At 34.2% G+C, this 25,254-nt stretch overlaps 7 protein-coding genes across 9 annotated transcripts; 4 read left to right on the top strand and 3 right to left on the bottom strand.

Annotated features, from left to right (window-relative positions):
* Positions 1 to 234: 234 nt before the first annotated feature.
* On the top strand, positions 235 to 1,246 carry LOC111894584 (desiccation-related protein PCC27-45). The gene is made up of 2 exons (XM_023890658.3): positions 235 to 517; positions 876 to 1,246. Exons 1-2 carry the CDS (start codon positions 312 to 314, stop codon positions 1,129 to 1,131), a joined length of 462 nt encoding a protein of 153 aa, XP_023746426.1. The 5' UTR covers positions 235 to 311; the 3' UTR covers positions 1,132 to 1,246.
* An 835-nt stretch (positions 1,247 to 2,081) lies between these two features.
* On the top strand, positions 2,082 to 3,884 carry LOC111894583 (desiccation protectant protein Lea14 homolog). The gene is made up of 2 exons (XM_023890657.3): positions 2,082 to 2,716; positions 3,534 to 3,884. The coding sequence occupies exons 1-2, from the start codon at positions 2,361 to 2,363 to the stop codon at positions 3,784 to 3,786; spliced, it is 609 nt and encodes a 202-aa protein (XP_023746425.3). The 5' UTR covers positions 2,082 to 2,360; the 3' UTR covers positions 3,787 to 3,884.
* Positions 3,885 to 7,064: 3,180 nt separating this feature from the next.
* Positions 7,065 to 8,067, top strand: LOC111894556 (RING-H2 finger protein ATL67-like). The gene has a single exon (XM_023890626.3). It carries the CDS (start codon positions 7,352 to 7,354, stop codon positions 7,916 to 7,918), a length of 567 nt encoding a protein of 188 aa, XP_023746394.1. The 5' UTR covers positions 7,065 to 7,351; the 3' UTR covers positions 7,919 to 8,067.
* A 275-nt stretch (positions 8,068 to 8,342) lies between these two features.
* LOC111894553 (probable methyltransferase At1g29790) lies at positions 8,343 to 10,307 on the top strand. The gene has a single exon (XM_023890624.3). The coding sequence runs from the start codon at positions 8,811 to 8,813 to the stop codon at positions 10,179 to 10,181; it is 1,371 nt and encodes a 456-aa protein (XP_023746392.1). The 5' UTR covers positions 8,343 to 8,810; the 3' UTR covers positions 10,182 to 10,307.
* Positions 10,308 to 11,168: 861 nt separating this feature from the next.
* Positions 11,169 to 13,377, bottom strand: LOC111894555 (UDP-D-xylose:L-fucose alpha-1,3-D-xylosyltransferase MGP4). Of its 2 annotated transcripts, none has more exons than XM_052765163.1 (4): positions 12,591 to 13,377; positions 12,104 to 12,265; positions 11,788 to 12,003; positions 11,169 to 11,555 (listed from the first exon to the last, which is right to left on the bottom strand). In XM_052765163.1, the coding sequence occupies exons 1-4, from the start codon at positions 13,092 to 13,094 to the stop codon at positions 11,340 to 11,342; spliced, it is 1,098 nt and encodes a 365-aa protein (XP_052621123.1). In that variant the 5' UTR covers positions 13,095 to 13,377; the 3' UTR covers positions 11,169 to 11,339. The 2 variants fall into 2 exon arrangements, with proteins under 2 accessions (XP_052621123.1, XP_023746393.1); XM_023890625.3 differs by having other exon boundaries at positions 11,212 to 11,552; positions 12,591 to 13,376.
* A 646-nt stretch (positions 13,378 to 14,023) lies between these two features.
* Positions 14,024 to 18,385, bottom strand: LOC111894597 (protein ABIL1). 2 transcript variants are annotated; one of them, XM_052765336.1, is made up of 9 exons: positions 17,985 to 18,385; positions 16,809 to 16,891; positions 16,566 to 16,716; positions 16,395 to 16,494; positions 15,368 to 15,460; positions 15,154 to 15,238; positions 14,994 to 15,052; positions 14,825 to 14,922; positions 14,024 to 14,430 (listed from the first exon to the last, which is right to left on the bottom strand). In XM_052765336.1, exons 1-9 carry the CDS (start codon positions 18,066 to 18,068, stop codon positions 14,257 to 14,259), a joined length of 927 nt encoding a protein of 308 aa, XP_052621296.1. In that variant the 5' UTR covers positions 18,069 to 18,385; the 3' UTR covers positions 14,024 to 14,256. The 2 variants fall into 2 exon arrangements, with proteins under 2 accessions (XP_052621296.1, XP_023746441.1); XM_023890673.3 differs by having other exon boundaries at positions 15,154 to 15,235; positions 17,985 to 18,382.
* A 2,161-nt stretch (positions 18,386 to 20,546) lies between these two features.
* Positions 20,547 to 24,390, bottom strand: LOC111894622 (delta(8)-fatty-acid desaturase). Its single transcript, XM_023890712.3, has 2 exons — positions 24,106 to 24,390; positions 20,547 to 22,072 (listed from the first exon to the last, which is right to left on the bottom strand). Exons 1-2 carry the CDS (start codon positions 24,152 to 24,154, stop codon positions 20,718 to 20,720), a joined length of 1,404 nt encoding a protein of 467 aa, XP_023746480.1. The 5' UTR covers positions 24,155 to 24,390; the 3' UTR covers positions 20,547 to 20,717.
* Positions 24,391 to 25,254: the final 864 nt, after the last annotated feature.

Genomic DNA, 25,254 nt, shown 5'->3' with positions numbered 1-25,254 from the left:
GTAGATAAGTTAACTTTTATTTTGACATTCGAAGGTGTAGTCATAAAGACTTGTATTGGAACTTTTTTGAAACTTAAAAATCATCTATGCAAGAAATTACTCAAGGACTATTTGTGACAATCTTTGAAATTTTGTCGACAGCAATAAGTGCCACGTGTTACCCACTCTTTGACGCCCGACACATGGATCCTTCCCCCCTCCCCTTCTGTATAAATATCTTATGGTATCTCCTTCTAAGTTAGAGCAAAATCAAATTCCTCTTGCAAAACCATCCGACTTTCTACTTTTTGAAATTGTGATTGACGATCGATATGGCCAGTTTGATGGACAAGGCGAAGCAATTCGTTTCGGATGCGGCGGCGAGCATCGAGAAGCCGAAGGCGAGTGTGACGGATGTCGATTTGAAAGATGTTGGTGTCAGTTGTGTGACCTATCTGGCTAAGATCAACGTTTCAAATCCTTACAGCGTATCTATTCCAATCGGCGAGATCCGTTACGTTCTTAAAAGTTCCGGCAGGTTCGTTTGCTATCATTTTGTCTATTTACCTTTCCACAGAGTAAATGTAGATTATAGCTATGCAAGTCCTCGATTATCAAATCGAAATTTTACTGAAAATAACAACAATTAATCGTATCCGCCATGTACTTGTTAGACTCTCGAGAGTTTCGGCAGCTTCATTTGCTAGTCGTTATCAGTTTCGATCTCCTTTCTCACATAAATTTTTTACAGAGTACATGTAACCATGGATATCATGATTTTTGGTAGAAAACTTAAAACATTAGTTCGGATAAGGAAGACACTCGAAAAACAAATATATATAATTAATATTTATGAATGATTAGTGATTTCGGTTTTGTTTTTGAATTTTGATCAGTGAGATTGCGAGTGGAACAGTCCCTGACCCAGGTTCACTGAAAGGGGATAGCGAGACGATGTTAAACGTGGATATAAAAGTGGCACACAGTGTGTTGGTTAGCTTGGTGAAGGACATTGGAAGAGATTGGGATATCGACTATGACCTAAAAGTCACACTCGTTGTTGATCTCCCTCTCATCGGTAACATCAGCATACCAGTCACTAGTGCCGGTGAGATCAAGCTCCCTTCCCTCACCGACTTCTTTACTACGTGAATAGCTGTAGCTCTACAATATGATAAATAAGATCAATCTTGTACGTGTTCACATACTTTTCAACTATCTTATGTATGAGATTTTATTTTAATTCCAAGGATCATTTCATAATTCATACTACCAACTTATACGCTTTCACCCTTTAGGTCTAAGTAATCGGCAACTTTACACATCATTCAAAGATTTTTTTCAACTTTCATTTGTTAATTAGTATTCAATTGCTTCAACTTATATCGTATGGAACTTTTATCTTATGGAAAAGAAGCAAAACTGTCTTCGTATATGCCATGAATAAGAAGACAGAATTGTCTTCAATTTTTTTTGTCAAATATGAGTTTAAAAATAAAAAAATAAAGGTAGGTTTTTGTTTGAAAAAAATAAATAAATTACTAAAAGATTAACGTTAACCTACAAAATGATCGGAATGAGAAAAAAAAATGCAAGGAATTTTTTTTAAATAAGTTTAAACATAAACAAAACAAAATTGTAAAACATTTTATATTATAACACGAGATATAATTATAAAAAGACAAAATGTCAAAAATGGTCCGTACTATTTATAACACGAGATATAATTAAATGGTCCTTAAGTTTGTAAACCCTTGTATTTGTTCTTCTATTAAATCTTATATGAATAGACATTTTTGTCTATCTTTTCTGTGTTTCTCAAAACCAAAATTTCTTTCTCTCACTCTCGTCTAACCCCTCTTCACTTAACCTTCTTTATCCCTTTTGCTTTCTCTATGGCAATGTTAATAACAACCAAGTTCAGATGAAGCGACAACCAAATGGTCTATAGATGACATCATCCAAGAGAAGTCCAATGCATGTTACCATAACGGGGACACAAAAGGTTATGGTATCAATTTGAAGCTTTTTATTTACAAATTGGAGTTGAATCTTACAGTTACAAATTTGAATTTTAGTTAACATAAGTGGGATGTGTGTGTATTTTCGTGGACAAAAAAGAAAAGAAGCAAAGGTTATCACATTTGTGTTTTTATTGATTTGCAATGCAATGTGTGTATAAGCAAAATTTTTAATTGCAGGTTATTTTTATAGAGAAGAGTCTGGAATTGGGGTGGGATAAATATTTTAATTTTTTTAAACTTAAAAGTCATCTATGCAACAAATTACTTTAGGATCATTTGTGGTAATTTTATTTATAAACCACAGGGACAGTCTTTGAAATAAGTATCACGTGTGACCCACTCTTTAAGGCCCGACCCATGGATCCTTGCCCCCCTCCCCCGCTCACCTACCTATGTATAAATGTCATATATGTTATCTCGATCAAGTTAGAGCAAAAGCAAATTCTCTTGGAAAACAATCCAACTTTTTCCTTTTTGAAACTGTGGTTGACGATCGTTGCCGGAGATATGGCCAGTTTGCTGGACAAGGCGAAGCAATTCGTTTCGGATGCGGTGGCGAGCATGGAGAAGCCGGAGGCAAGTGTGACGGATGTCGATCTGAAAGAAGTTAGTCTCGGTTCTGTGACTTATCTGGCTAAGGTCAAGGTGTTAAATCCTTACAGCGTATCTATTCCAATCGGCGAGATCCGTTACGTTCTTAAAAGTTCCGGCAGGTTCGTTTGCTATCATTTTCTTCATTTAGTTTCGTATACCTTTCAACAGAGTATACTTAATGTAGGTTGTAGCTATGCAAGTACTCGATTATCAAATCAAAATTTTACTGAAAATAAGAACAATCTATCGTATACGCTAAGGACTTGTTTTGGCAGGTTCTTTTGCTATCATTTTGTGGAGATCTCATTTCGCTTTAATTCTGTAATTTTGAAATTCTAAATTTTACCCAAAATGTGAATAAATAATCAGACGTGGTGAGGATCTGTTATCGAGAGAGAGTTTCGGCAGCTTGTTTCGATCTCCTTTGACGTTTATCTGTTACTTTCACAAAACTTCTACACAGTAGATGTAGCCATGGAATTCTGGTAGAAAACTTTTCTTAAACATTTAATAATTCGGATAAGGATCTGTTACACATTGTCAAAAGGTTGGGCAGATCTGTTTGTACACAAAATCCCACACGGTAAATGTAGGTATGGAAGTTGTTAATTATTAATTAAATAATCACATCATTTTTGGTTTTGGTAAAGTTGGATGTACTTATTGCAATAGTGAGAAACCAAACATTATTTTAAGATCGCTTATGGAATAATAAGAATATTCCCTCTAAATATATAGCAAAAGACTTTTTAAATTAGGCTGTTTCGGTTTTGTTTTTATCAAGTATTTGTTACTATATTTTAATTAATAGATTACTAGTTTTTTTTTTTTTTTTTTTTTAAAAAGAAAAGATTTGGATTAATTCTATTTAATAATATATCAAGTTAAGTATTATATAATTAATATTGATGAGCGACTGTGTTTGGATTGAACTAGTGAGATTGCAAGCGGAACAGTTCCGGACCCAGGTTCACTGAAAGGGGATGGCGAGACGATGTTGAACGTGGATATAAAAGTACCACACAGTGTTTTGGTTACCTTGGTGAAGGACATTGGTAGAGATTGGGATATTGACTATGACCTTAAAGTCACACTCGTTGTTGATCTCCCTCTCATCGGTAACATCAGCATACCAATCACTAGTACCGGTGAGGTCAAGCTCCCTACCCTCTCCGACTTCTTTACTTAGAAATTAGAATGTCTTACCTTTAAAAAACCATTAAATAAGATCAATCTTGTACTTGTGATCACTTACTTTTCAATTATCTTATGTATAAGTTTTATTAATTCCGAGGATAGCTATATACATGTATTTGTCACCAAATTGCACCCCTCGTTTTTTTTAAATGTCAAAGAATGACGTGATTTCATAATTCATATATATCTTGTAGGTTATCAACTTACACTTCCAACCTCCATGTTTAAGTAATCGCCAACTTTTACCCACTTCTACAAACGCAAACTCAACCATTTCACTACTTGGGTATATTTTGTATATCACAAGAGTAAAAATGTAAAAATAACATCAAACTTACTCGACCATGTGAAAAATGTTGGAGAAGTGCAACAACGAAGGAACCACCAAAAATGTGGAATGTCTAATGGGAAAAATCATATTGCCATCTTTGGCGTGAAGTTATTAGTGATAATTAATAACATGACTTCTAATCATAACTTAACGATTTAATGTTATCCACAGTCACATATACATGTGTAAGTTACAAAAACAAAATACACATACAAAAGATCGAAAATTACATGTATAAGTTAGAAATAAGTTCTTCAAACAAAGTATACATATAAAAGCTCTAAAATTAGATTTCATAGGGGAACTTCATATGCCACATTACAGGGGAACGTTGTTGGGCCTCAAATTGTTTTTCACATAAGGTTTCCGAAACGTCAAGAGTCGGCCTGATTAATTCCAAACCAAATGCTCAAGAACATGTGTGTGTTCATTTGTTTCAAGAAAAACTCAAGAATGTGTGTGTTCGTGTATTGGAATAAAAACTCGCAGCATGTGTCATGTGTGTGTTACAATGAAAAAAAATCTGAAAACAACCACAATGAAAATCCACATATGGACAAAAAAACACGAATCTAAGCAAATTGATTTCTTTATGTGTGTTAATGTGTTGGGAGAAGGAATGTGACAAGAAAACTAGAGCTCCAACTTGATCTTGTGGTAGACCGGCTATCTTAAGGGCCACTTGGCAACTCACACGTGAGGGATGAGACCCCAAATTCCTAAAGTACTTGCTGCACTTCTTGGGAAAGAAGTTGTCTTGGTATTGGATCCATTCTTCTCTTAGCCTAAAGTGGATTCCCCCATATGGCCAATTTTGATTGACTCACACTAGGAACCGATTCAAAGAAAGAAGAAGCATGAGACAAGCAGCAGATGAAATTCCGATAGAGAATTACTTGACTCGATGGATGGAAGTAGAGCCCTCCAACTCTTGAAAGTCTGACATAATGAATTACATTATCAAGTCATTATCTTTTTAAAGTCATTTTATATATTTTTCTTAAATGTTATAATTTTATATAGATAAAATTTTTAGTTTTTTGTTTTCATCTTTAAATTATCATCTGCTTTTGCCAAATCATATATTATCTTTTAAAAAAAAGTTTATACAAAAACAAGTTATATATATATATATATATATATATATATATATATATATATATATATATATATATATATATATATATATATATAGAGAGAGAGAGAGAGAGAGAGAGAGATGGGTTCAATTGAGAAAATAAAAAAGGTTGAGAATGGGGGAATCATTTTCTGTCACTCATTTAATCTAAGCATAAAAAGACACGGTGGCAAACTTGTAAATATGTTAATAATCTTCAATCTCAAATACGTAACTATAAGAATTTGATAACAGTTTGTTCATCATCAAAATTTCTCATCCAACCTTCAACAATCATCCAAATTTCTTCAACTAAACCATCATCAATGTCATCTAGTGTTAATCAATCATCGATATTCGTGGCTAAGAGGTTCGCCGTTCAAGACAGATTTGCAACTCAAATTCATCAATTTCATCGATTTCTTTGTTGAATACTCCAAATGTTCGTAGCTTGCAAGCATTTGTTAAACTTCATAACGGATTTGGAATTGGAATTTCCCATATTCGCAAACGAAATCAGTTGAAATCGGAATTTCTTCGCTATTCATGAAATTGGAATCAGAGTTCTGGACTCGCAATCACAGTCGACATTGAAGGACTCAGAATCGGTACTCACTGGTTCCCAATCGGATTTTCGGAAATCAAAATCAAAATGAGAAATCGATCAGACATAGGATGTCGCATCTGAAGTTGAAATCGGAAGTATATGATGATTTGGAATTGATAACTTGACGTTTTTAACATTTATAAAATAGTTAATTTTTATGCACTCCAACTGTTTGATGAAATGCATAAACTAAATTACCATGTTATATTCACATATGAATATGTTTTCTCACCTGAATCAGTATATGATTATTAAAAACACAAAACAAATATGCAAGTCTGTATGCTATTCATATGTGAATAACATATGAAAATTATATATATTTGTCAAAATACCTTCTAATATTCATAAGTGAATATACCTTGTAATATTCATATGTGAATATATTGTGTAATATTCATAAGTGAATATATCATCTAATATTCACAAGTGAATATACTATATAATATTCACATGTGATATACTGTGTAATACTATGTAATATTCACATATGAAATATCATTTAATATTCATAAGTGAATATATCATCTAATATTCACAAGTGAATACATCGTCTAATATTTAAATATGAATATACTATGTTTATTATATGCTATATTTATATATGAATGATACTTAAAAAAAATCATATTTTTTATTCATAAGTGAATAACGAATGTACTGTAATAAAATATGATGCATTTTTATTCACTTATGAATAACGATAGCTGAAAATAATATATATATATATATATATATATATATATATATATATATATATATATTTAAAATCATTTTTGATAAAAATAGCTTCTAAAAATTAAAAAAAAAAACGAAAAAAACTATGTTTTTGTATATATTAAGGTAATGATTAGCATAGTTTAAGAAAATATGTTTTATTGGAAAACACATGTCTATTCATTTCTCATTTCCGCTGGTGCTGGTACGACGGGGGCTTTTGCAACAAAAATAAATGAGTGGCTGAGAATGATTCCCTCATTCTCAACCTTTTTTTTTCTCAATTGAACTCTCCCGTTTGTGTGTGTGTGTGTGTATATATATATATATATATATATATATATATATATATATATATATATATATATATATATATATATATATATATATATATATATATATATATATATATATATATATATATATATATATTAAAAAAAACATTAATAAAATTGGTTTTATCCTAAAAATCCGTAAAGGAAAAAATAACTTTGTGGCTCCAAGTGTCCTTCCTAATAAACCCATAAACAAACAAACAAAGAAAATTGGATGGGGGAGCGTTGTGGTTTATGGTAGGTTCTTCAATGGCAATCCGCCATTTTCATGCTTTGATTCCTCTGTGTCGACATTAATGACCTTTCTCTCTATAACTCGCATTTAATGCTGCAATTCAGCGACCTACCCACCCACTTCCGATAATATCCATCACCACCACCACGTCCACCCTGTCTCCTCCCTCCAAATGGACATCACCACCACCACCACCACCCACCACTATTACTTCAATGTCCACCATATCTCCTCCTCCACCCCCCATCACTAGCCCTACCCATTACTACCTAACTAACATCGGCCTCGGTTACGCCATCGCCATCGCACTTGGGTTTCTCGTCCTCTTCGCCACCCTCCTCCTCGCTTCATACATCTGCTTCCGCCACCGTTACAGGTACCAGTACCAGCATCGCCACCAAAACCAAAACCCTAGCGATAACGGCGTAATTCTACCGAGTATAATCTTCGTAGATGAAAACAACAACGACAACGACGATGAAGAGCAGAACGCCGTCGTAGGACTTGATCAAGCAGTGATCAACTCATACCCTAAGTTTCCGTTCTCGAAGGGAATTGATTCTTTATGCGCAATCTGTTTGTGTGAATATAGGGAGGGGGAGATGTTGAGGATGTTACCTGATTGTAAGCATTGTTTTCATTTGACTTGTGTTGATGCTTGGTTGAAGCTTAACGCTACTTGCCCTGTTTGCCGGAGTTCTCCTCTTCCTACGCCGTTGTCAACTCCGTTGGCAGAGGTTGTTCCTCTCTCACAGTATTCCGACGGACGTCGCCGGAGGTAATTTAACGGAAGCGTTACCAGATCTCTCGCATTCTATTCCGAGTGTTCGCTGATTGTTTAGTAATATTACGATGAACTGATGATTCTCCTGTCATTTTCTCTAGAAATTAGGGTTTTGATTAGTGAATTTAGATGATTTTAAGAGGTTCAGATTTTAGTTTGTTTCAGATTTTGTGATTTCAGAATTTCTCTTCTTACTTCATTTTCTAGCTTCTATTTGATCAATAACATATTCGAATTATAAGATTCAAACTTTTTTATTCTGGCTTAATTGAACAGATTGAAAAAGTGAAATTGTTCATGTAGTTCTTCATCTTTCATGTGATTTTTGTTGCGATTCCATGATTTTTGAAATGTTTGATCCTTTCCCTGTTCATGAATCGTGATGGTTGACCAACTTTTTCCATGGTCACACGAAGATCATTTCTTTAAAAAATCTGTGATTTTTTCCAAACACCATCGAAATCATGTGATCAAATTTCATCTCCTTCATCTTTTCTAGTTTTCGGATCTTGATTGTGAGAAATTAATTGGGTTCCTTTATTTACGCATCATAATATGCAATTTTTTTTACATTATATTATCTTGAATTTGGCATTACTTGAAGCTACATTATAGGCTCAGAAATCATGGATGCATTTGTTTATACAAGACTTTAAGGTTGCTTACACTGTGATAAACAATTGTTAATTCTTCTTAATCCATCTGTCAAACTAGAACCTTGAATCTGAAACCAATTTGCTCATAAACTATTACTTTAAATAGTCAAACCAAAAGTTCAAGATTTGAGATCATTTAAAAAATTCAAAAGATTCGTATCTCAAAATCCAAGCAACGCTTAGATTTTTATCAAGTTTTCTATAGGATGCAACTCTCAACTTTTCATAGCAAAAATGAAGTTAAGCATATCGAGAGGAATTCCCAAGTTTGTTTTCTTATCTTGTGTTTTTTCACTTATTTGTGTGGTTTTATTTTCAAAATTTTACTCTTTCAGCCCTTTTATTTTTTTGGATACTAAATGCATGTATGATTCTAATCCTCATGTTACCTATAATCCCGAAATCAAGATATTAGAGACAGTTATCAAGAAAATCGAGCAAGAGATTATCGATATTAAAGTTTCACACAAGAATTCTTCGCACGCGTTAAGATACGGTTCATTTCTTGCAGACATTTTGGGTTTAATCGAGTCTGTAAAGTTTGTGGAAAACGAGGTTGTTGGATTACCTGAACGTGACGTGAACCAGTCGAACTCGGTTCAACCGGTTCACGTCTCGCAAGATTTCTTTCTGACAGAAGAAATCCGGAAATATGTTCGAATGAAACCGAACAGATTAGGAAAACAAAACTTCATGGGTGCAAACGGGACATTCACGAGCATAGGACATGCATGTTTCTCAATGAAACAAGAGCTCGAAGAGTATATGAATTATGATGTGGGTGACATATGCAACGATGATTGGAAGTTGGCTCAACGGTTAATGGTGCACGGGTGCGACCCATTGCCTAGAAGACGGTGCTTCTCGCGAGCCCCACGGTTCTACACCGAACCATACCCAATCCCCGAGTCCATTTGGAGACTCCCGGATGATAAAAACGTACGATGGAGTCATTACCGATGCAAAGGTTTTGCATGTCTTGCTGCCAGCAAGACAGGCAAAGGTTTCTTCAAATGTGCAGATTGTTTCAATCTGACACATCATGAAAGGCCGAGATGGGTCGGACCCGTTTATCTGGGTCCGACCAACTCAACTCCAGACTTCCTGCTCACAGAAATTCTAGACCTGAAGCCCGGCGAGATACGTATCGGTCTCGACTTTAGCGTTGGAACGGGTACTTTTGCCGCTAGAATGCGGGACCACAATGTGACGATTGTCTCTGCTACGATAAACCTTGGGGCACCTTTTAGTGAAATGATTGCGCTTCGTGGACTTGTACCGATCTACATGACGATAAATCAACGGCTCCCGTTTTTTGATAACACATTGGATCTGATCCACACGACCAGGTTTTTGGACGGGTGGATCGATTTCGTGCTATTAGATTTTGTACTATATGACTGGGATAGAGTACTTAGGCCCGGAGGGTTGTTATGGATTGATAGTTTTTTTTGCTTAAAGGAGGATTTAGAGGATTATTTGGAGGGTTTTAAGATGTTGAGGTACAAAAGGCACAAGTGGGTGGTTGTACCAAAGGTTGATAAAGACGATGATAGAGAGGTTTTCTTTTCTGCTGTTTTGGAGAAGCCTCCTAGGCCTTTCTAGTCGAAGTACAAGTCTTTAATGGATGATGTACAAGTTTTAATGCATTGACGTAGAAGTTGTATTAGCAATATCCTTCTGCAAATATGATTTATATATCTAAGTTATTGGGTGCAGTTTGCCGGTTCAGATTGAATTTTTAACATGTCCAGTGAAGTACAAGTCTTGATGCATAATTAATAATTTGCAACTTTTAATAGCAATATTTTTCTCCAATTGTGCTTAGTATAGCTTGTTGGCTGTTAATAGCTATTACTCCCTTTGCTCAAACAATACACAATGTTGGATTTTTCATATAACTTATTAAAATACAAATATCTGACTACTTATCAATGTTCTGAAGCCGTTTTAATAGGGACGTGATAGAAAAACTTATGGACAGAAACTAAAGTCAAAATATGAGGTTATTGTTGGTGATGCCCACAACGTTGCAAACATTATTCCCACGAAAGTGCTAAACTTACTGTTTTTTGCTAGACCAAACACAATTTTATAGGGTGTAGAAACTGATGTTTAATAGCTAATAAATGAAAGCAGCAAGGTAGAATATATATAAAGTACATCAAATACAATAAACGCGGTTATGTTGTTTTAAGAATTTAGATGGTCTGGTGGGCTGTACATATACGAAAGTTGTTGAATGATATTGATAGATTACAAGTCTCTTTTTTCTGTGGATATGAAAATAATACTCGACTTGGTTGGTTTAATTTTGGTGTTGTTCTTGGGGGTGTTTAATAAGTGATTGTGATTTGGCTGTAATCTTCAAATCTTTTTCTGTTGGAAGTTGTAAAAATAAGATAGTCATCCTGTGTGTTTTTCAAATTATGATTATTGAAGCAAATTGTAGATAAAATCACATTAATAAAATGTTTATTTGTGTGATGCATACACCATGGTATCACTCCATGAGTCTGGTGAGAGATCTCGTCCACCCATAACTAACTAATGAGAAGGATAGGGAGGGAGAATTTTGTAAAACTTTGTAACGATAAGAACATTTTTGTAGTTTTACCATGAACGTTAAAAAAAAAAAAAAAAAAAAATTAGGTTATGCAGTTAAAAACTTACAAGATTTCTACAAAAGAATAATAGTACATAAAGAGTTGGTTTCCATGTGAGATTTGAGGAGAGATATAGTGAGTCATAGATGGTTGCAGCCTATTGTAATCTGCCAAGTGGCGATTCGGAGGCATGATCATCAACCAACCAAAGACCATAGTCATGAAAGCGCTTTATTTTCTTTTCAAAACCAAGAATGTAATTGTTATGAATTATAACATGTTTTCCCTTGGTCTCTTCCACCCATGTCTGATTCTTAAAATATAGTCCACCTGTCGGAAATGCTGCCTGAGGGAGCAGGTATAGGTCCACCTGCTTTCAATTTTTCTTATTTTAGCATATTCTACTTTCCAAAAAAAAAAATAATAATAATAATAATACTTTGAAATTCTTTGTTATCAGGGCATTGTACTTTGAAAAAAAATCTACCTAGTTATAACAATGCTACCTTCTTTTAATTTTTAAACCATAATATAATGGGTTGATGTTTCAAAGTACGCAGCCATAAATAATACTAGTAATAAGGTTAAAGGTATGAGAAAGACACCTGGCCTGCTGTTTTGTTCAATGCCCAGTTGAAAGCAGGCTGGTCATTAGCTTTCTTTGCTTTTGACCATGGTTGACTTTGAAGCTCTTCAATCCACTTTTTCAAGACCAGTTTTGCCCCTGGTGTTGGGTGCATATAAATCATACAACTGCAAATATAAGTACGCCCTTTTTTCCCAGGAGGTGGGAGGACATTAGGGTGATCCAGCGGTTTGACCTGGTCAAGATTACAAAACAAAATGAGACCAAGGTTTTCAGAAATAAAAATAAAGTAATATCTCAATGAAACAACTTAAATATCTAGACGATAAACTTACAGCAGCCATGTCATCCATAAAGTACACATCATGTTTTCCTTTGAGGTAAAGAAATGGATCTGCTAACCAGACCATATCAACATCATTGTACATCACGCTATATCCAAGCTCTAGGATTTGCAGCAAATGCCGTGGCCTTCTGGAAGTGAAGTTGAAGAATCCCTGCAAATGGAACCAAAACCCATTAATCATAAGAATGTACGTTCTGGATTGATACATGGAGGTAACGCCAAACGAATATGATTCAACCAGCATGCAAAGTGAACTGCCAACAGAATCACAAATCATACAGGACTGCAATTAGCTAGGCATCTTTGGCTTGTAATTGAATTGACTAAGCAATGGTGAATCAGATGATTTTGACATCTCCAGACCCCAATTATAGGCCATAACTAAAGCCAAAACACTATTCATTACGCTAAACACAGATCATCATCTTGCATCTTGCAAGCATTCATTTTAGTTCAGAACAAATATCAAATCATACCTGAGAGCCAAACTTATGAGCAACTTGAGCATCAGGTGCAGGAGGTATCAACACAGCATGACCAGGCCACCTCCCATTAACAGTATACAACGTCGCATAATCCTCCGCAATAACAAGCACTTTCTCATGATGCTTTTGCCTCACAATACTAATCAACCAATTATTCAAAAACGGCAAGTACGGCTGACTCACCGCACAAACAATCACCGTACTCCCATTCTTCGCCACATACGCCACCGCTTCCGGTAGCGTATATCCTCGCCATTTCGCTTCCAAAGAAACCCTAGAATTGCCTGAATACGAAAAAAACGTCGAACGGTCACCGATCCATGGGGAGAACACGCCAAGGATTATGAGGAGGGTGAGGAGGAGCAAAAGCGTGGTCCGATTAAAGAGCATTGACAAGGAGTAGGGTTTTGAGTGACCATCCGTTGATGATTTTTGGAATAACAAATTGTAGGGTTTGTGAAGTGATCTTTGATGAAGTGATGATGTTGATGACATTGAATTTGTATATAAAAACCTGAGGATTGATTCAATTGAATGATGTATGGATAGATTTAGTGTTTGTTCTTGGTGTTTGTGAGTGTAGCTGGTGAAGTGAGTGTGGAAGAGCTTGAGAGTGTGAAGCTATGGAGGTTCAGTGGAAGATTTTCCGATTGGATCTAAAACCAGAAGAATTATATGTGGTGGGTTATGCTAACTTACGCAGTTACCGCGTCGGTAGTAACAATAACGAGTTAACGACTGTCATACAGAGTTCTTGGTTACAGGCACCGGAAATAAGATTTAGAATTTTTTTAAAGGGCTAACTCCTATATATTAAGTTTTTTCTTGATTAAGTCTTAATTTTATTTTCTTTTTAAAACCTCTAAGATTTTTTTATTCCACAATTTTAGCAGGTTTATGGGCAATCTTTACTTTATATATATATATATATATATATATATATATATATATATATATATATATATATATATGAACTTAAGTTTTTCTTACTAGTTTTACTTTAAGAAACTTAGAAACCAATGATACAAGGTAAAAAAATAAACTAAAAAGTTGAATAAAAAATATGAGACAAAACTAGAATTAGAGAAAAGATTAAACCTTTAAAAAAAAAGTTGCAAATTTAAGAGTTTTCTTGAAAATATTCAAACACATGTTTACCGAATTCGTTTTAACCTTTTTTCATTGCTAATTACTCCAGTAATTACCTACCATTCACCAACTCTTACATTCCCGTGTTTCTCCTAATTTACAATGACACATCAATAAACAGATGTCAGGATATTTTTTTTAGTAAATATGAATTTTTTTTTAGGATTTCAAATAAATAAAATAATCATTATGAGATAGAATAAAAATTGGATTTAAATCTTGAAAATAGACAAACTCCATCCAAATTCTAAACAATATAGCCAAAAGAATAGGGATTAGTCATAATGTTTTATAGATTTAATCTTAATCAATAGTCACACACTTTTATTAAAGAAATAAAACACCAAATTACATACAGGAATACACAAAGAAACAAAATACAGGTACAAGCAAAGGAAATATAAATATACACTTGTTGTTGTTATTCGCAGTTTCATGAGCACATTAGTGACGTCGTGAAATTGAAATATAAGGGGTTTAGGGTTTCCTTGTTGCAATTGCAAATGATTCAAGAAACGGCACTTGTCCTTAGTTTGGGTGTCTTTTGTTTGACAAAAAAAGAGGACAAAACACTCTTGCTGCGTATAGGATGAGGAGGAACTTGGGTCGTAACCTCACGTTTAGGATTATCAAATGACCGGAACGACATCATTGGGTTTGGATTTGGACCCTCCAACTCATCCTGTCAAACCAAAAACATTTTACCCAAATTTACCCTTGCATTCTATTTCTAACAAAAAAACATTTCACAATATTCATCAATTTTAATGCCAGAGGAGTTGTGTGAAAAAAATATAAAGGGGAAATAGGTAAAAGTGTCGGTGTCTTAATACATTAAGCCAGTTTTTTTGGCTTAATCGATTCTGTCAGGAGTAAGTAAAAAAGAAACAGCCATGTATAGTTGTCCAGATTAAGTGCTTAATCTGTTAAGCTCATTAAGTCAAAAAGAAACAACCCCTTAATCTGGACAAAATGACTTAATATGTTATGTTAAGCTAAAAAACCTTGGCTTAATGTATTAAGACACTAACCCCTTAATCTTCTTATATGTTAATGATTATCGAATTTAATGTTACCAGTCGAGAGATGCCAAGTGTCTGAATCGCAGCGCTTGAAGCTGGGCCCGCATTACGCATCGCTTCAGACGATTTTGTCCGTACCCCATCACCTCCATCTACATGTAATAAGTATTATAAATACAATTTTAATGCAATTAAAAAACAAAAATAGTAAAAAGATACATACGGGATGCATGATGATGATGTGACACAGGAGCATGGCCAGAAGTTTTCGGCTCATCAAAACTGCAAATAATAACCCAAAATACTTACCTTTTGCAATCATGTTTAATACATTAAATATTTATAAAATCAAAAGAAAACATTAAATGAAGATATTTATGCACCTCATTGAGCGTGAACTCGCTTTCAAAGTAGACTTGGTTTCTGATGCTAAATGCCAACAAAGTGTATTTGCAGGTGGGGTGCCTACTTCAAATGCAGCATGCAGATTTATTAAACATGCAAACATCATAAGATTTGAAATGATATATATATATATATATATATATATATATATATATATATATATATATATATATATATATATGTTACTGTTACCTGAAGAAAATTGTCGAGGCCTTGAATGAAAATGACTCTGTTTTCCATCAGTTTTAGTCTGAGGGCTAAAATGAACTTTTTTGCTGACAGATTCTAGGTTGAAACAATGTGTAAGATGTTAAAGTTCCTTTATGAAAAACAACTGAGCAATAATAACCAAAAAGCAAATGTAGTAAAGCTCATTTACTTATTTAACAATGTACTATAACTGTTAGACAAATTGTACCATGATTATCACATATCTTGACATAAATATTGTTATTTGTCAAATTTTGAGATAAATGTTGTTGCTTGTTGAATTATCAAATGACTGATACTGTGTTTTTGTCTTTTTGGTAATAATATATAGCAACATACTTTCACTTTAATTCTATATGTCATTGAATTTTAAAACATCACTAATTCTACCTTAAAAATTGATTATCCTGGGTCATTTCGACCAAAAAAACCTATTAAAGCATCCTACTTTCATTTCTTCTTATTACAAATTTGAATGATTTTTAATAACAGTTAAGTGCAAGAAATAGCAATGTGCTTCCGTTGATTTGCTTATCATAGCATCCTACTTTCATTTCTTCCTATTAAAATATTGTACTTTGACAAATCCACCCGATTATAACAATATCATCCAAATACAAAGCAATTTTCATTGCTATAATTGGGTAAATTTTTCAAAATATAATATTCTACTAAGAAAAGAAATGAAAATACAATGCTATAATTGGGTACATTTTTCAAAGTACAACACTGTAATAGAAAGAAATCAAAGTAGGATGATATATATATATATATATATATATATATATATATATATATATATATATATATATATATATATATATATATAATACACAGACAAATGAAAGTGCATTGCCATTAATTGTTATTGCCCTCTTGGTAGTTAACCTTTTCCAAAACTTCCAAATAGTTAAAGCTCTATTTTTTCAGTCATTTAACAATTTTCATTCTGTGGGTCCCATTAACTTGAAAATAAACCGGAAAAACAAAAGAGCACAAATATTCTTACTAGGCAAACTGTAATGCTTGTGATGACGTGGCACAACAGCTAGCAACTGTTGCTGTCTGAGAGCTTCTTTATCCGTATATGTTTGGCATGTAAGAAGTTGCTTAAAATAAATAAATAAATAATCAATCGTCAATAATTCTGGCATAAAAGATCTTTTAAAACGCATCTTACCTGATGTAAACATGAAACATGTAATCCAGTTGTTGAAATTTCTAAACTTTGTTGATCTAAAAGATCGGTCAATTTGTAAGCAACAGTGCCAAGATGGTCAACAGCATTGACAAGTGCCCGTACTGCATAATCTTTTATGTTATCAAGAACCCTACAACAAAACGAATATAAAAATTACATTTTTTTAAAAAAAATTGATTTGTTTCACTATTACGAGATGTTCAGGTTTGAAATGATTCTCACACTTGTTTTTGTTCGCTATGAAGATAAGACTTTTCACAATAATCAGCTGCTGAATAAAGTTGAGGCCTTAGATTTTTTAGTTCCTAAAACAAACATTAAACAAGAATTAAAACCAATTAACAACACAATAATTAGCTATTATTTAATTAATATCTAAAACACACATTATGCCACTAAGGCTGAAACACTTGGTGATTTTTGTAATGTAAACATGTGATAATGAAGATATGTCAAAGCATCTACATTGATTATGTAATCAGAAAGGCGAACTGAAAGAAACAGCAATGTACTTTCATTTATAGGAAGAAATGAAAGTAGAATGCTAGAGCAAACACATCAATGAAAGTACATTGCTATTTGCATTTAGGTTTTAATTACAATTCATCAATCCAAAATTACCAAATAGTATCACTTTTTCCTCTGTCCCATGAAAATTGCAATGTTTGAGTTTGGCCAGACACATGTGAATGTGATCCATCCTTAAGATAATAATACAAATTCTCTCTAACATGACAACCCATGTTACTTGATGGACCCTAAGCTTTTAAGAATTAAGTAATTCGATTATGACAACTCACACTTAATGATCACATGTCTAAAAGATGTGCATTTTAAGGGAGTTGTGATTGTTTGGCAAAAAGTTACTGTATAATGATTCTAATTTTCTGATTCTGTAGGGTGAAAAATAATGAGTTTTCAAGGTGTGTAAAAAACTGATTATCATGATAAATGAAGAATCACATTGAACAAGCGCATCCAAACACCCAAAACCATTCTATCCAATTCTCTCTCATTTCTATTGTAATATCATCATTTATATTAATAAGTCAACCCTACTATTTCTAAAATGCAGAATTGGTACAGGTTTTCAAGGCAATTAATGCCAACTTTATTCAATTTGTAGTTCTTGTCATAAAGTTAGATGCAGTTGGCAATTTTCTAGAAAAGTTTAACATAGACATACCCAATTTGATTTCCAAAGTCAAAGTGTACCTCCTACAACATGCAACTTATTCACATAAAGAGAGATCAAACAGTGAAAGTATCACAGAAAAAGTCAAACATATCGCACAAAGTTTCATCATTAACATAGTATAATTGTATACCAAAAACTCAGATCTGACGTGAAGTAAAAAAAAAAAAAGGGAAAATTTAAACTAAATTGAAAAGTAAAACCTGAAGGGCCGTAACGAAGCTAATGCTCTGTTCCATGGAAGGCTCATGGAAGGTCATTGATTGATTTGATTGTTCCACTTCCATAACTCTCTGTCTCTAGCTGAATCAAGAACTTAAAACAACAAATTTGGGGAAAATTTCAAGAAGAAGTGATCGTTTGAATCTCAGCAAAAGAACCCTAGCTTTGATCGTACAATGCAAATTTGAGAAATGAGTTAGTGAAACTTTGGAATAACTTTTCAGTTAGCCGGGTTGGGAAGCATCAAATGCTTGTTGTCGGGATTAGATTTGGACGTAATAGAAAAGAATATATTATAGGGGAAAGAGGTGAGTGAGAAAGAGAAAGGGTGTTTTGTTGAGCAGAAGCAAAGCCACTGGAAGAGTCGGTTGGAAGTGAAAATGACAATTGGACTGTAAAACCCGCTAAAATAAAAATATGGAGCAGACAGAGACTCCAAATCATATTTACCTTTTCGCCAAATCATTTTCCCATTATTCCCTTTTTTTTAATAAAGTTATAAAACTATAATTAAAAAATATATAAAATTAATAAAAACTATCTTAATAAATACAAAACTAATAAAAATTCGTACTTTCAAAATACAAATTACATAATTAAAAAAATAAATTAAAATATTCATCACACCGAATCGTCGTTCCACTCATCGCCCGAATATGCATTTCTGAATATTCATTTACATCCACGTATAAATCCTTGTCGACAAGATTTATGGCAGCTCTGTAAATATGTTTCATCAAATCAACGTGAATTGTGTGATACATATCGTGATCATGTACTTCCCATATGTTTGTCATCTATTGTCGCATACCAATAAGACACAATTTTGTATTCATCGTAATGACATATCGTTTTGCCTTTATCTTATAAAATCATATTATGTAATATGATGCATGTATACATTATGTTTTGCAGTCTCCTGGGATCATATGACTGTGTTGGGAGTTTGAGTATCCACAAACGCCTCTCAAAAGTACTAAATGCTCGTTCCACGTCCTTCTTAGTTGTTTTTTGGTTCGCCTTAAACTTTAATCGTTTATCGTGGTTTGTACATGTCAACGGTTTGACAAATATAGACATCTCAAGATATATCTCATCAATAAGATAGTACTCACGCTTGTAGGATACTCCATTCGCTTAAAATGGCACATTATGTGCCTTTCCAAGATATATGTTGTTGAATACTCACGACTGGTCAAGTACATTAATCTCGTTGTTGGAACTGGCAACACCAAAAAATGCATGTCATATCCAAAGATCGTAGAACGCGATTGTTTCTAGAATTATTGTCGGTTCTTTATGATCATCTTGCATGTATTGAACGCAGCATGCATTAGGACAAATTCCACACGTCCGATGCATACAATCAATGTTACCAACATTCCAAGGAACTCATGTTTGTTTTCATGTCTCGTGTATAGTATTATTTTGTGTAAACCATAATCATGACTTTAGCAAACTTGTAAACATTATCTTGTGTGGTCCGCTCAGACATTCTCAAATACTCATCACATGAGTTTGCTCCCATTTTGTATTGTAACTGACGAATTGAGGGTGTGCATATTTTGTATCGGAGAAAAAAAAATTCCTATCTCTCACATTTCACTGAAAATATGGAAATTGACTCTTCAATTCATAAACTATATGTAAAAATAACTTTTTCCTTATGTGTAACCGTCAGCTAAAATTTTCAATGTACTCATCATTGGCAAAGTTGGTTAAGGCGTTGGAGTTATGAACATGATGTCTAGAGTTCAAATATTGTCTTTGACATTATTGTTTCATTTTGCCAGTGACTTGCATGTCCCACGTCGAAGAAAGGATTAAACTTATGTCATGTTCAATTGCATCAAAGGTTTAGTGGTTTGAATCCGAAATACACCAAAGTCATGCGGTTAAAAACTAGACTCTTTGGGCCTCAAACCAAACAGCTCCGAAAAATAAACCACACGAACAGTTTTGTAATTAGAAAAACCACATTTGTGGTTTGGTTTTGGCAAAAAAAAAAAAAAAAAAAAAAAAAAAAAAAAAAAAAAACGAACCGTGATACAAGTGTATCCTATGGCATATCTTTTACTAAATGTAGCATTTATTTTCTCTGATATTCACCATGGGGTATGCATTTTCATGAATGAAGTTGATAAATAACGATTTGTACAATAAAATGAGTGGTTGATTTATGAATGAGAATTTTGTTAGAACGTATTTACAACGATACACTTGAAAATGCTTTTTAAAATAAGAAAAACTGGTTGCAAACAATTTCTTTGGTATGAAAACTATATTTACTTTAGATGTTATAACTCGCCCCCGATAACCAAACTCCTTTTATCCATTTATTTTATCGCCTCAAATAATTGGAGGCTACTATTTTGGATCAGATTGCATCTTGGATTCAAACGCTGGCTGATCACCGAAAGGTTACAAGAATTTTTATGATTCAAGTATTCAACGTCTTCGGCAACAAATGCCCAGCCCAACCCAATATAGTATCATAGTACCACTACGAACCAAAATGTAATAATTATAAATGTGCATGTAGATTATAATCAAAACGCAAAATCTATTAATAAACATGAATCCATAATCAGTATCATAAAATACAAAAACCGCAGAAATACGGTCAAAACCTCATACAGAACGAAAAGTACTTGAGACAAATACTACTGCGATAGACAGACAGACAGACAATACGAGTGAGAGACGATCTCATCTCAACCATGAGTGTTAAAAGCTTCCCAAACTAAATTCTGTGGGGCCCCGTTGGCCAGGTCACGCGCCTGTAAAGCCGCAGTCCTAAGCGTCTTAAGAGTCGTCACATTTGCATCATAGAAGGACAAACTCGTATACGGCAAATTATGTTTCTTGCAAAGTTCCCTAACAATCGGAGATATCGACCTCAAATGACACCTTGGCAACCTCGGAAACAAATGATGCTCTAACTGAAACTGCAACCCACCGAAAAACCAATCCATGTAAGACGAACACGAGATATCAATCGTCCCACTCGTTTGCTTCTCAAACCAATCGTTCCCTTTCGGTGGGCCCACGTACACATCAGCCGCGAAATGGTTCAACGTGAACTGAACATGTTGGATTCCGGTCACACAAAAGCTAACCAAAACAAACGCAACACGTTCCGGCCAATTCGGGAGACACGAAACAAGAACTGGAAACCAAGTCCAAAAAACCAGAGTCCCGATAATGTTGTAAGCTCGGTCCGGGATTCTTCGTTTTGAGCATAATAATAATATTGTTTGTAGGTAAAGGTTGACACGTGCCACACACATGATCGGGTAATACGTGTAATGTTGGTAGGAGATGAAAAAGCGTGCGAGGCTATCGAAGGTTAACTTACGGCCGTAAAAAACGGAAGTGATGGATTGGAACAGTTTCGATGAGACCGCGAGCATTGGGAGATGTTGGAGGTCGGGATCGTAATCGAGGGAATTACACGCGATGTGGTGCGCGTTGTGTGTCCATTTCCACCACGCGATGCTGATTCCGGTGATGCAATTCCCGATGAAGATTCCGGCAAACTTATTCCACCCGCGGGTCGACATCATTTGGTAATGACCGGCATCGTGGCCTAGATACGCGATTTGCATCCATGCTAATCCCAATAACGCCCCCGAAAGCATATGGATTGTGACACTAGTGGAATATAGAACACCGTATACGCAAGCCGAAAGGAGTAACGAGACGAAGCAGAGTGAGTAGATGACACCGTGTCCTTTTTTGTCAAACATTCCGGCTTTTGAAAACTCGGACGCGAGCTTTCGGTAGTCTTTTGAGATATCGGAAACTTGGTAGTCTTTTAGGTGGTAACCCGTGAAGAGCTTTTGGAGGTGTTGCCAAGCGGACCCCGGGTGGAAAGCGATGAACGCATCGGTCACGTCCTGACCCGCAAGATTCAAGAGGGGGATATCGCCGCCCGGATGTATTTTGGACCATTCAGTCACATTATAAACCTTTCCCTGAATTGAGATCCATAGGTCGCTAGGTTTGTTGTGCTTTTGTAACTCTTCGGATGTTATGTATTTCTTTCCATCGGTCGTTGAATCCAAAACTGCATAGCATACAAAAGCTTACGTGTCGGATACAGTATATATACGTACTAAAATGCAACCTACTTTGCCTTTTTTACCATATATTCATACAATATACTTTTAACTTTTACCCATTATAGCAACTTTCTACCATGAAGAACCCGGTTTGTTTTTTCTTTCTTTTTTTTTTTGGAGTAAATTACATGAACGGTACCTAACTTTTTTTTTTAACTCGGACGGTCCCTATTATATGTTTTTGTTGCATGTTTGGTCCTTGGTAGAAAAATCGTAAGTACGATTACTATTATGGGTAAAAACTAAAAATATATTGTTGATATCGGTAAAACACATCTTGTTCTGGAAATGTGAATGACAGCACACATTTATTATTTTACATGATTTATTAACAATAAAGCTTAAAGAGGCCTTAAACATGTTTAAAGTCCAGAATCAGGGGTCCCACTTTTGACTTAATTAAAGGCATAACTAAATTATTAGTTATTGCACCGAAAAATGGACATAGGTATTATACTTGAAAAAGACAGGTAATAGTATGGGCAATTTGAAAATTTAATGATAGGGCTAAATTACATTTAATTAGATAGTTTGGCAGGCCCACTGGTGATAATCAGAATTATAAAATATTGGAAGGTAGTGTAACAACAAGGACCCACAAGAGTTAAAGAGAGTTTTTTATGCACTGTTAATGGACGTTTGCCTAAAGTAGTTTATCTCTTGGGTTGTCAATTCTCCAAAAGTAGAAACATGAAAAGGAAAAAACCCAAGAAAATAGAGAGATATTCTAACAAATCTTAAGATCATATTCAGTTCACATCTTATCTAGTTTTTCAAGAAATCGTAACCTTAATGCTTAAAACTGGTGCTTAATCTAGTAAAAACCAAAATCAACCAATCCCACAAATACGCATCGTAGGTAATAGAATATCTTCCCCTTTTTCACCGTTACATATTCCATCATGTATTAAAAACTTATAGCCGCTATATAGGGATACAGTTAGTATTGCATTCAATACAGTATAAAAATCAAACTAGTTAGAATGTGAGCACATTAAGGAAGCTTAGAATCAAATAGGCTATCCACATAATTGTACCATTCAATCAAAGAATGAATAAACAGGATTAGTGAATAAATAAAGGTGTGTTTCTGTTTTAATCGGAGAAAGGGGGTGATTTGGGAGAAAAATGAAACAGTAATACTCCAATAAATTATTATGGTAAAAGTCTCTGTTTTATACTAGAGAAAAAAAAATGAAATCTTTAGCGTACATCAGGGTTGCTATTCCTGGGAAACCAGATCGGATGCAGATAGAATATGAGCTTGATCTTTTAGAAACAGAAAAGTCAGATTTGATTCATGATCAAATCCGGACAAACACTGGAATTCGTTTGGAAAATATGACCAAATAAGAAATCATAGCTGCTCATCTAATTTCACTATGCATAGAACAGGGAAAGTAAAACTAAAAGATGGATTCATGATCAGATACAGAAGCAAAGACCGGACTTGAAAGACAGTCATAGACCGATTCACACAATTAAAAACACCAAATCGGTAAACGAGTCAACTACATCCACTGACAAACGGAGTAAACGCCACAAAATCAAGAGAAAACATATGAAATTTAGAAAATGCGAATTGGAAACTACGACCGGCTTTCGACCCCAACAATAGTCAACAGAACGATTCAAACAATCAAATCAACAAACCGATTCAACGTCATCCTCATACAAACCTGACAAACTACAGGAAATCATAATAAACCTTTTAATACTTCGAAAATGCGAATCGCAACAAATACCAAACCTTCAACCACAACCACAGATCGACTCGACCAATTAACAAACGATTAAGCATCACGAAATAAAAATCAAAACAAATCATATAAAAATTCGAAAATGTGAATCGGAAACAAACACCATGCCTTCAACCACACCAACAGAACGAATCAAACAAACGGAGTAAACACCGATCAAGCATCACAAAATCATTATCAAGAAAATCTAAAAATGTGAATCGGAAACAAAAACTAACCTTCAACGACAGCACCGGAAGGAGAAACCATCGTTGAATCTTCACACATCGATACGAATCCACCTCCAACTGCTTCACCACCGATGATTTATGTTAAAATAACAAATATAAAACACAATGTGCAGCGATGCAACCCGGAGAGAGAAATTGATACGAATATGTTTCGGTATTTTGAACCCTAACAGCGCAAAATTGGAAATATTATATTAGTAAGGAACAAGGTTGCAGTAGGAGAAAAGATCAACGGTTGAGATCGAATTGATCGTTGAAAATATCTTCGATGAGCTCAACGCGTGAAGTACCAGATAATCCCTCCGAGGTCCTCAATTCGATCCTATTACGCATTTTATTTGATGGACCGCCCATTGTCATCTCAAAAAAAAATGAAATTCTAGAAAAATTAATTATTTATTTACTTGATTTAAAGTAATTTTGTTTACGGTTATTAAATTTATAATTGGTCTGTCTATCAAGAATTTTTTTTGTTAGTTTTAAATAACTTTTTCGTTAACTGGTTATTTTAAATTATGCGGATGATTGCTATAGTTTCAATATCTTTTTGTGATTAGTCTCTCAACAACAAAGTTCAACACTAACACCATCATTGTTCACTTCCAGCAGCCACCATTCTTCACTTCCAACCAAAATCGAAAATCTCCATCATCTTTGAAAATCAATATCTTTTCGTTTCACCTTGAGCCCATTTTCAAAACATCATTGAAACGAAAACTCCATACTCGCATTCTTCAATCAAAAACCAATACCATACATTATCTTTGAAGAGAAGCAACTTAATTATCCATCGAAAATCAATTCATTCAAATAATTCTTCACCTTTCTTCAAACCTCCACAGACTAAACTTTACTATGATTATTAGTGATGAAGACTATAATGATAGTGAGACTTTAAAGCATGAACTAGCTCATTTTTTTTCCTATAAAAGACATGGGGTTATTGTGCTACTTTTTGGAGATTGAGGTTGCTCAATCTCAAAAGGGTTAGTTGTTATCTTAAATAAAGTATATTTCTTATTCAATTTAAGTATACACAACTTTTTGACAATAGGACGGTTGATACTCCTCTTGAACATAAAGTACGGTACTCTCCAACTAACAATATCCCTATATAAGATCCATGCTTATATAGTA

This window comes from Lactuca sativa, chromosome 7 (assembly GCF_002870075.4).
Source record: "Lactuca sativa cultivar Salinas chromosome 7, Lsat_Salinas_v11, whole genome shotgun sequence".
NCBI classification, from domain to species: Eukaryota; Viridiplantae; Streptophyta; class Magnoliopsida; order Asterales; family Asteraceae; genus Lactuca; species Lactuca sativa.
The sequence above is the reverse complement of the archived record's forward strand: the minus strand, read 5'-3'. Positions and strand labels throughout refer to the sequence as shown.

Excerpts from the sequence above, each read along its gene's own strand:
- LOC111894584 (XM_023890658.3), top strand. The coding sequence starts at position 312 with ATGGCCAGTTTGATGGACAAGGCGAAGCAATTCGTTTCGGATGCGGCG. Across the intron at positions 518-875 it reads GTTCTTAAAAGTTCCGGCAG|TGAGATTGCGAGTGGAACAG; the intron begins GTTCGTTTGCTA and ends AATTTTGATCAG.
- LOC111894583 (XM_023890657.3), top strand. The coding sequence starts at position 2,361 with ATGGATCCTTGCCCCCCTCCCCCGCTCACCTACCTATGTATAAATGTC. Across the intron at positions 2,717-3,533 it reads GTTCTTAAAAGTTCCGGCAG|TGAGATTGCAAGCGGAACAG; the intron begins GTTCGTTTGCTA and ends GGATTGAACTAG.
- LOC111894556 (XM_023890626.3), top strand. The coding sequence starts at position 7,352 with ATGTCCACCATATCTCCTCCTCCACCCCCCATCACTAGCCCTACCCAT.
- LOC111894553 (XM_023890624.3), top strand. The coding sequence starts at position 8,811 with ATGAAGTTAAGCATATCGAGAGGAATTCCCAAGTTTGTTTTCTTATCT.
- LOC111894555 (XM_052765163.1), bottom strand. The coding sequence starts at position 13,094 with ATGTCATCAACATCATCACTTCATCAAAGATCACTTCACAAACCCTAC. Across the intron at positions 12,004-12,103 it reads TTATGGATGACATGGCTGCT|GTCAAACCGCTGGATCACCC; the intron begins GTAAGTTTATCG and ends AATCTTGACCAG. Across the intron at positions 11,556-11,787 it reads TGAACAAAACAGCAGGCCAG|CAGGTGGACCTATACCTGCT; the intron begins GTGTCTTTCTCA and ends AAAAATTGAAAG.
- LOC111894597 (XM_052765336.1), bottom strand. The coding sequence starts at position 18,068 with ATGGAAGTGGAACAATCAAATCAATCAATGACCTTCCATGAGCCTTCC. Across the intron at positions 16,717-16,808 it reads CATAGCGAACAAAAACAAGT|GGTTCTTGATAACATAAAAG; the intron begins GTGAGAATCATT and ends GTTTTGTTGTAG. Across the intron at positions 14,923-14,993 it reads ACATCATCATCATGCATCCC|ATGGAGGTGATGGGGTACGG; the intron begins GTATGTATCTTT and ends TATTACATGTAG.
- LOC111894622 (XM_023890712.3), bottom strand. The coding sequence starts at position 24,154 with ATGTGTGAAGATTCAACGATGGTTTCTCCTTCCGGTGCTGTCGTTGAA. Across the intron at positions 22,073-24,105 it reads TTCCGGTGCTGTCGTTGAAG|TTTTGGATTCAACGACCGAT; the intron begins GTTAGTTTTTGT and ends TATGCTATGCAG.